Source organism: Oncorhynchus gorbuscha, linkage group LG08 (genome assembly GCF_021184085.1).
Source record: "Oncorhynchus gorbuscha isolate QuinsamMale2020 ecotype Even-year linkage group LG08, OgorEven_v1.0, whole genome shotgun sequence".
NCBI classification, from domain to species: Eukaryota; Metazoa; Chordata; class Actinopteri; order Salmoniformes; family Salmonidae; genus Oncorhynchus; species Oncorhynchus gorbuscha.
This window is the reverse complement of record NC_060180.1, coordinates 68,248,210-68,258,736: the sequence shown is the minus strand read 5'-3', so window position 1 is coordinate 68,258,736 and position 10,527 is coordinate 68,248,210. Positions and strand designations below refer to the sequence as shown.

At 44.6% G+C, this 10,527-nt stretch overlaps 1 protein-coding gene across 1 annotated transcript; it reads left to right on the top strand.

Moving 5' to 3' along the window:
• The first annotated feature begins 2,746 nt into the window (after nucleotides 1-2,746).
• On the top strand, nucleotides 2,747-7,481 carry LOC124041011 (regulator of G-protein signaling 8-like). The gene is made up of 5 exons (XM_046358161.1): nucleotides 2,747-3,028; nucleotides 4,388-4,486; nucleotides 4,899-4,960; nucleotides 5,575-5,741; nucleotides 6,851-7,481. The coding sequence occupies exons 1-5, from the start codon at nucleotides 2,907-2,909 to the stop codon at nucleotides 7,109-7,111; spliced, it is 711 nt and encodes a 236-aa protein (XP_046214117.1). The 5' UTR covers nucleotides 2,747-2,906; the 3' UTR covers nucleotides 7,112-7,481.
• Nucleotides 7,482-10,527: the final 3,046 nt, after the last annotated feature.

Sequence of the window (10,527 nt, the reverse complement as noted above, 5' to 3'; positions counted from 1 at the left end):
CTCAAGAGCATAGGGAGGGTCCGGGTGGGCGTCTGTCCATGGTGGCGGTTCTGGCTCGGGACGTGGACCCCACTCCATAAATGTCCTAGTTCCTCCCCTACACGTCCTGGGATAATCCACCTTCTCCGCCGACCATGGCCTAATAGTCCTCACCCTGATCCCCACATAACTGAGGGGCAGCTCGGGACAGAGGGGCAGCTCGGGACAGAGGGGCAACTCAGGACAGAGGGGCAACTCAGGACAGAGGGGCAACTCAGGACAGAGGGGCATCTCAGGATAGAGGGGCATCTCAGGACAGCAGGGCAGCTCAGGACAGAGGGGCATCTCAGGACAGAGGGGAAGCCCGGTACTGAGAGGGAGCCCAGTACAGAGAGGAAGCCTAGTACTGACAGGAAGCTCAGTACTGAGAGGAAGCTCAGGCAGGTAGTAGGCTCCGGTAAATCCTGGCTGGCTGGTGGAACTGGATGATTCAGGTTGTCTGGCCGATCTAGAAGATCTTGGCAGACTGGCACTTCTGGTGGATCCTGGCAGACTGGCACTTCTGGTGGATCCTGGCAGACTGGTGACGCTGGGCCGACTGGCGGCGCTGGGCAGACAGGAGACTCCGGCAGCGCAGGAGAGGAGAAAAGCTCTGGCTGCGCTAAACAGGCGAGGCGCACTGGACGCGCTGGGCCGACTGGGAGCACTGGCGGCGCTGGACAGACAGGAGACTCCGGCAGCGCAGGAGAGGAGAAAGGCTCTGGCTGCGCTGAACAGGCGAGGCGCACTGGACGCGCTGGGCCGACTGGGAGCACTGGTGGCGCTGGACAGACAGGAGACTCCGGCAGTGCAGGAGAGGAGAAAGGCTCTGGCTGCGCTGGGCAGACTGAGAGCACTGGCGGCGCTGGGCAGACTGGCGGCGCTGGGCAGACTGGGAACACTGGCGGCGCAGGGCAGACTGGGAGCACTGGCGGCGCTGGGCAGACTGGGAGCACTGGCGGCACTGGGCAGACTGGGAGCACTGGCGGTGCTGGGCAGGCGAGACGCACTGGAGGCCTGGTGCGTGGTGCTGGAACTGGTGGTACTGGATCGAGGGCACGCACAGGAAGCCTGGTGCGGGGAGCTGCTACCGGAGGACTGGTGTGTGGAGGTGGCACAGGATGGGCTAGACCGTGAAGGCGTACTGGAGATCTTGAGAGCAGTGTAGGCACAGGACGTGCAAGGCTAGGGATGTGCACAGGAGGCCTGGTGCGTGAGGCTGGCACCAACTTCACCAGCCGACTAACACGCACCTCAGGTTGAGTATAGAGCGCTAACTCAGGTGCTATCAAATCCCCGACATGATCCGTCGGACGAATATTATATCTATAGCACCAAGCTAGCAACTCCCTCATTACTCCCCACTCCACTTTCCCCATTAACTCCTTCACAGTCTCTGCTTCGCTCACCTCTAACACTGGCTCTGGTTCTGGTCTCCTCCTTGGCTCCTCACGATGAACAAGGAGAGTTGGCTCAGGTCTATCTCCTGACTCAGCCATACTCTCCCTGAGCCCCCCCCCAATATTTTTTTTGGGGTGACTTTCCGGTTTCCAACCGCGTCGCCGTGCTGCCTCCTCATACTTGCGCCTCTCCGCTTTAGCTGCTTCTATTTCCTCCTTGGGACGGCGATATTCTCCCGGCTGCGCCCAGGGTCCTTTACCGTCTAATTCCTCCTCCCATGTCCAAATCTCCAAATGATGCAGTCTCTCCCATTGCAACTGCTCTTCACGATTAACAGGGAGAGTAGGCTCAGGTCTGAATCCTGACTCTGCCACTCTCTCTCTGCGCTTTCCCATTACCTTCGGTTTTCGATCTGTATAGCAATGCTTTCCTTCTCGATTCCATACGTGTATAGCCCTCTTCGCATTGCTGTAGGGAATCCCAGGCGGGCTCCTGCACTCGCTCTGGGTCGGCCGCCCACCTGTCGATTTCTTCCCACGTAGTATAATCCCTGCTTCTGCCGTCCATAACGTCCTCCTTTAGATCCTGCCAGTTCACACGCTGCTCGGTCTGTGAATGGTGGTGGGTGATTCTGTAACATAGTTCATCTGTTGTTTGAAGAGAGTCAGACCGAAATGCAGCGTGTAGGTTACTCATGACTTTTAATAAAGATAATGCGGTACATGAAATAACTGAAAATAAGAAAACAACAAACGAGTAAAACTAATTACAGCCTATCTGGTGACTAACACAGAGACAGGTACAATCACCCACGAAATACAACGCGCACTCAGGCTACCTAAATACGGTTCCCAATCCGAGACAACGAGAATCAGCTGACTCCAATTAGGAATCGCCTCAGGCAGCCAAGCCTAACTAGACACACCCCTAATAATACACACTCCCAATTAATACAAACCCCAATACGAAATACAACATATAAACCCATGTCACACCCTGGCCTACCCAAACATATAACAAAAACACAAGATACAATGACCAAGGCGTGACAGCAACACTGTTCATTTTAGCAGTTTACAGACACATGGCCTGATATGACATCTACAGTATATTGTGCGACAACATAATCAGAGTACCACAATCAGTCACTGTTAGATCATGCATTGTCAGACAACTACCCAGATATCTGGGGTGGTCATAACAGTGACAGGGTTTATCTGCTAATAGGAAGCTATTGTATTCTGTGAAGTTCATAGTTGCTCAGTTTAAAGCAGGATGTTGAGCGTGGGGGGATTTTCTCTGTCACTGATGATGCGGTAAACTGAGTAGTTTACCTAGGTCAGGAAGTAGCGTGGAAGGTACTGGGGAAATGTTTGGGCTATGTTGTAGCTTTAAAAAGAGATGTGGGACACACCATGGCGTTAAAGGAGCACTAAGAACTGATTGTGCTCTGCTTTCATATATGCTAAAGTTAGAAGGAAGCTAGAATGGAAACACTTGTTTTTCTGTTTCCTCAATTGAACTTTTTTGCCCCAAAAGAGGAAGCATATTTCAAAATGCTCTGTCCTGAGGACTTGTTGGCACCGAGAATGAAAGCTAGTAATTTCAGGTAGGTCATTTTTTTTCTCACTTCAAATCTTCTGATCCTTTTTATTTTATTGAAAGGAGCAATTGATTTTTTGTGTCCTTGAACAATTCTATGAAGCTTCTAAGTCCTTCTTTCATTACATTTTGTAAGAAAGCCACTTCCTATATTTGCATTGCGCAACAAGAATTGGAGAAAGACAGACAAAGTATACCTTTAATATGAATATGCAATCTGATATTGTGACCTCCACTCTTTAAGTGTGACTTATTCTTCCACTCTTTAAGTGTTGCTGTCAACTTCATGATGTAAAGGGTTGGCCATAGCGCCATGCTTGACTTGTTTCTACAGAGACTGTACATGTGTACCTGAAAGCCATTTCCATGGCCTCAAATAGCTGGAGATGAGAAAACCAGACATTTCTTAGACACCTTAGAATGAACAGTTCTGAGTTATGTACCTTGGTTCATTTTATTTGCGTCAGAGTATTTTCCAAGATAACTGGAGCCTTACAGTAGGCGTTAATGAGTCATTTGTAGCTGTCTCAGTTTGTAGCTGTCTTTTGTTGATACTTTTGATGTAGAACAGTGAGGCAAATGAAATGACTCTACGCGATGGGGGTAAATTGTGACACTGTTAAATCCATCCATGAACTATTGAAACAGTTGAATAATACAACCTAGAAAGGAATTAGAGACAGGGAAATAGACGTTGTTGTGAATGATAGTTTCACGACACAGTTTCAGTTGCTGTCGCCGTGAATTCCTGTCTATGCAAATTCTCTTGAAAGTGCTGCTCTTCCTGTGGCTGTCTGAGTTGAGGTGCAGAAGTACATTTCCCCTTGGTTTTTGCCTTTGTTCTGTGTTTCTGGACATCATTTGGTGGTTGGTTTCTAGTTTCAGAATGTTGGTTAGCTCACTGATGCCATCTTGCTTTGCTCTAGTATTCTCAAGGGCAAATCCATAAATGAGATGCCACTTCTGCCTTCAGGGGAACACTGCCTGATCTGTTGACCTTTATGTCATGTGACCTAAGGTGAAAAGAAAGAACAGGGACTACTTTTTTCAGTTGTCATGTGAACATCCATGTTAAAGGTCCTCGGCACGAGTAAACAAAATGTCTGGTTCACTCCTCTGTTGTTGTGATTCTGTAGCCTGGTTCCCATTTACTGTATGTTGGTGGCGTCTTGTCGACTCAAACAATGTTTGGGGTGACAATAACCGTAGGAGTTGGCAAGACAGCACAAACAGATATGGGACCAGGCTAGTGATTTTGTGCATTATGATTCAACAGCTGTGGAATAACCCGGAATGTGCTATCATTATGTACAGTTACAGTATGTGTCTTCTGAGAGTCACCAGTGTTCACTCCTTCTGGTTTCAGGTTGAAAGACAAGAAGAGCCGACTGAGCCTTCTGCTGACCAAGTCAGGCTCCCATGAAAACATCAGGCCAGAAAAAAAGACAGCCACCACCAACAACAAGTAAGACATCGGTCAAGTGTAAAGGCAAAGCAATGGAAAGAGTTTGCCCCGCAGAATAACCTAACATGTTTAATTGCCCCAGATGCCCAATTTGTATTGAAGAGCATTTTCAATCGTAAAGGTATATTTCACATGTTTAGATAATTGTTACCTTACCTTGAAAGCAGCATCGCCCAAATACTACTTCAAGAAAACTAATATGAAGCTAAATATAAAATTTAGCTGAATTATCTCTTTAAATTCATGCAATATGCAGTTACTTTTCCTCAATCCAAATACAAGAAGGAAACAACAGGATCTAAACATGGCCCACCGTCAGCTTTCAAAAGGATCAAACTGAAAGATATATAAACAAATGAATGCAGCATCATTAGCAGAGGACTTAACTGATATCTCTGACTGTTTTCTTCAGCATCTCACCAGAGGCAGCGTTGAGATGGAGCGACTCCTTTGAAGATCTGATCAGACATTCAGGTTAGATGGAAGTCAGCGATATCTCATTTATTCACAAAGTCTAAACCATTTTTGTTCAAAGCACAACTTTAATGGGAAGAAACAGTGTCTTTTGGGAAATTAAAGGTTAGAGAAGAACAATGGAATTTGACTAGATGTTTTCAGTGTTTGGTAAGATGTTCAAACCTGTCTAACTTCCTGATAGGTCTATTGAAGAGTGTTTTCTTACAGCTATAACACATTTTGGTCTAGAGTGTCACAGAGATCAGTGGTTGAATGTTTAATATTATCTTTCCCACTTCTCATTGAGAGCAAGTTTGGAATCTATAGAGCATTGGAATTTATATTATGAATATGAATAAAAATAATAATAAAAAATATATAAAAAAAATAAATAATAAACAAGTAGCCTAAACAAATATAAGGCATGTCTTTCAGTGAATATAGTCTGGAATTCAATCAATCGGGTGCTTGCACAGTAACGCAGTAACACATCTACAGCATTAGCCTCAAGTGGGCACAATGCAGATCCCTTTGTGGCCATTACTCTGGTAACATGCTAATTGTCTTTCACATAGACCTCCTCGTTGAATCCAATAGATCATTAAAGAGTATGTTCTTCTCCCCTGATGCAGACGGAGTGGAGTCATTCTCTCAGTTCCTCAGGACAGAGTTCAGTGAGGAGAACATTGAGTTCTGGTTGGCCTGTGAGGAGTACAAGACCATCGACTCGGAAATCCGGCTCATCTCCAAAGCCAAGCACATGTATTCTGTCTTCATTGAAGCCGAGGCCCCAAAAGAGGTATATATATATATAGTGCTCGGGAAATGAAACCAAATAGGCTTTGCTGGAGGATTTGTATCAGTGGCAATGGAAAAACTGTGGGCCCAATCAATATAAATTCCCTGAAGCTGATGCTTGGTCAATGGGACTTATTAAACTATTCAAAGAAAGATACAACTTGATCTTCTTTGCACTTCTATGATCTTGATCTAGTTTGAAGAATGGCTGATTAGATGCATCAGCATTCACTGGTATACATACGGTGACCTTTATAAATTATGCACAGGAACTATGCAGAAGTTGCAATGAGTAAGATGCAAGAACAAGAGCCCTGAGAACCATGTGATTTAAAATTTCTCTAATCCCTTAGTGAGACAGACACTTAGTGAGACAGACAGACATGACCATTGCAGAACCATGTGGTTTAGAGACTTTATACCCACAGGAAGCATTGGATGAAGACTGATGTGACCGTGTGGTTTTCTTTCTCTATGACTAGCAGCAACTGAACCAGGGATATAAACACCCACGCACTTTCAGTTTGAGATCAAGACATTCGCTCAGTCAGATAATAAGCAAGCAGGACTTCAAACCCACATGCCTTTTCAGTCTGGTGTTCAATGTGCTGCAAGGACAGTGACATGTGAAGACTGAAAAGTGTCACATGGACACCACATTCTACTTATATGGAGGACTCTGAGTAAAGTCAACTCAAACCAATGCCTGAGGGAGGCTCTGAGTAAAGTCAACTCAAAACAGTGCCTCAGTGAGACTTGGGCCAGCCATAAACTGTAGCTCTTCACCTTCCACGACTGCATTTTGACCTCTCTTCCACTGACTGACCTGAAAGAAGTTCAACTTGCCAATAGAATGCATTTGGTACTAAACTGAGTGTAAAGTGACACATACTTTGGTCACACACTGGCCCAATCTCAAAATGTACCACTAGATCCGACGTCCTATGCGCTTGTAGAGATCAAAGTAGATTTGATTGGTTTAAACAATATAGTGAAACTTCCACCTAGCCAATCAGAAGGAAAGGTGGTGCTATTACCATATCACCATATCTAAAGGTTGATTAGCCACATCCACTCAACATACTCATAATAGTGTCACTTGTCTTGTAGGTCAACATCGACTATGCCTCCAAAGTGGCCATCCAGAAGACCATGGCTTCGCCGACGAATACCTGCTTCGATGCGGCGCAGAGCAAAGTCTACAGTCTGATGAAAAAAGACTGCTACCCAAGGTTCCTCACGTCAGACATCTACCTGCACCTCACCAAGAGAAAAGGCCCCGGGACCACTATGTACCGCCGGAGGTCACGGTCCTGTGTTTTCAATGAGCCACGAGGGGAGGCCACCAGCGACTCCTCTGACTGGTTGTAGCGTCGTAAGCCGAGAGTAGCACAATACACACACGGACACACACACACGTACCCTTACAAATTCCCTTGCAGTGCAATGCCTGTCGCTGACTAGTTGTGTGATTGTGGAAAGCTGTACCTTTTTAATGAAAGACTTTCTGAAGAGATTTGACTTTACAGCTATCAATTAAAATGTTCCCCATCTAGACAGCAAACATGAACAGACTGTGTAAGAATACTAATATGCAATATTCATCTTGTTTATCGTTAAATGTCTTGCCACTGCTTGTATTAATTCAATAATTTATTATAATAATATGTTATGTTGGCTTTTAGTTGTAAATTGTATATATTGTCTGGAGAGTAATTATTGGAATAAACAACATATTATATAAATGTTTTACATTTTTTATTTTTTTTATTTTTACAAACGGTTCAATCATGTCAAAAGAGACCAACGTAATGGTAGTCCATTACACAGTCAGAAGGGTTGATAGAAGGATCTGGAAGGATCCCAGATCACTGAAACATTTATGGACCTCACCGAGCAAGTGAGTAACCACTCTAGGATTGGAATTATTCACGTCATTGGTATGCATACAGTATTCCTTCCAAAGACAAATATGTAATCATTCCAAGCTTGCCAGTGATCCAACTGAGTCTATGGCAGCGTTCCAAATCACACCCTATTTCATATATAGTGCACTACGTAGGGTTCTGGTCAAAAGTAGTGCACTTTGTAGGGAACAGAGTATTGTTTGGCACGCAACCTTTCCCTTTCAAATGTGTATGCGGTGGGAGGAAGCGTACGCATAATTCACATAGTCCCTGGGTTTAGTGGGCTTATTCTCTGTCATTAACACATGTCAGGGTCTCCTTTAGCCTTTGGAGCAATACAGTCGTCTCATGCTGAGTTACTGTCATTCCAGCATGACCAGAATTCCTCATAAATTAATATCTTTATGCATGCATGTAAAGGGCGTTGGAATGCATAATGCTCTGACTTGTATTCATTGAAATGGTGGGGAAAAAATAAGAATAGAATAGAATCAAATAAAATGTGTAGTGAAAGATGTGTTATAAAAGTATTGTAACGTTCACTGGCCAAAACAGGTCCCCCCCAAAAGTGTGCACTACGTAGGGTTCTGGTCAAAAGTGTGCACTACGTAGGGTTCTGGTCAAAACTGTGCACTACGTAGGGTTCTGGTCAAAACTGTGCACTACGTAGGGTTCTGGTCAAAAGTGTGCACTACGTAGGGTTCTGGTCAAAAGTGTGCACTACGTAGGGTTCTGGTCAAAAGTGTGCACTACATAGGGTTCTGGTCAAAAGTGTGCACTACGTAGGATTCTGGTCAAAAGTGTGCACTACGTAGGGTTCCGGTCAAAAGTGTGCACTACGTAGGATTCTAGTCAAAAGTGTGCACTACGTAGGGTTCTGGTTAAAAGTGTGCACTACGTAGGGTTCTGGTCAAAAGTGTGCACTACGTAGGGTTCTGGTCAAAACTGTGCACTACGTAGGGTTCTGGTCAAAAGTGTGCACTACGTAGGGTTCTGGTCAAAAGTGTGCACTACGTAGGGTTCTGGTCAAAAGTGTGCACTACGTAGGGTTCTGGTCAAAAGTGTGCACTACATAGGGTTCTGGTCAAAAGTGTGCACTACGTAGGATTCTGGTCAAAAGTGTGCACTACGTAGGGTTCCGGGCAAAAGTGTGCACTACGTAGGATTCTAGTCAAAAGTGTGCACTACGTAGGGTTCTGGTTAAAAGTGTGCACTACGTAGGGTTCTGGTCAAAAGTGTGCACTACGTTGGGTTCTGGTAAAAAGTGTGCACTACGTCATCCATTCCCTATGATATGTTACGTCCTGCAAAAAAACATGTGATTAACTTGTGATTAACTTGTTTTCCTTCCTGTAGGAGTTAAATGACGTCCAGGACCGACTCCATGGCATCTTCACCAAGGAAGTTTGGTCAGTCTGTTTAAAAAAAAACTGCATTGCCTGGACATTAAAAAATCAAGGACTACTATTAGTTAAAATTCCTAGACAGTTCACAACAATGTTGAATCCTCCGAATAGAGAAATCAATAAACGCAACACTTGACTTGCCTTAGGAAATAACGAGGTAACATCCCTAAGGCATACATATGCCCCTCAGACGAAAAAAACATGATAAAATATTTAGATCCAAGTAACATTGATTTGATACATGAATGCTAACCATGGCCTAGGTTTCCTTAACCCTCACTGATTCTAACCTATTTATATTTCATTTAACAAGGCAAGTCAGTTAAGAACAAATTCTTATTTACAATGACGGCCTACCCCTGGCCAAACCATAACCCAGACGACGCTGGGCCAATTGTGCGCCGCCCTATGGGACTCCCAATCACGGCCGGTTGTGATACAGCCTGGATTCAAACCAGGGACTGTAGTGACACCTCCAGCACTGAGATGCATTGCTTTAGACTGCTGAGCCACTCGGGACTGTGACACTACGACTGACTTATAGTGGAGGAGGCATACAGTGCCAGGAGTGGATGAAGACGGACACTGTAGGATTAAAATCCTTTACTCTACTTTTTAAAAATAGACATTCATATTTCTTTCACACAGACAGACGGGCAGGCATTGTTGCAGCACATTGGGAAAATAAACTTGGTTCGGGGCCGACAAGGACACACAGCGCCTCACTGTGGCTTAGTAGAGAAGGCTCCCTAACCACAGTGTGGGACAGGAGTATTTATTTGGCAAAAACTCTTGGCCCTTGTTATGATTCATGATTAAGGCCTGGAGTTTTACCTGACCGTGTGATCTGCTTACTAGGGAAAACTCCTGGTGCTCGGTATGGCAGCTAGGTGATATGGTGTTGGAAGAGGAAGACACTAGTATAAGTGTAACACCTGTACATTATTGGTATAATAAACATTTCACAATGTCATATCTACATGGAAGCTATTTCTGTTTTTGTGTGGGATGCTTTCAAAGCCAACTATTTTGGCTTGACTTCAATGAGAAACATCCAGCTATGTATTGTTAGGAGGCATAGTCTCTACCCACCTAAATAAATAACAACCACAGAATTAACCAGCTATGTATTGTTAGGAGGCATAGTATCTACCCACCTAAATAAATAACAACCACAGAATTAACCAGCTATGTATTGTTAGGAGGCATAGTATCTACCCACCTAAATACATAACAAACAAATCAGCAATAAACTTTGTCTCAGAGTCTGAAGTGCACCGATGACAACACTTCTAAGCACTGTGCGAGACAGGCACCTCTTTTGAAAATCAAATGTCCTAGTCTTGGTTTGTCCACACGGATGCAAATCGGGATCGTTGTGGTGTTTTCCATCACCTGGTGAGATTTACATTCCTGGTTTTGTTTTGGAAGCACATTAGGTCTTGGGTTGGATGACAATATGGGGGTCAGGATA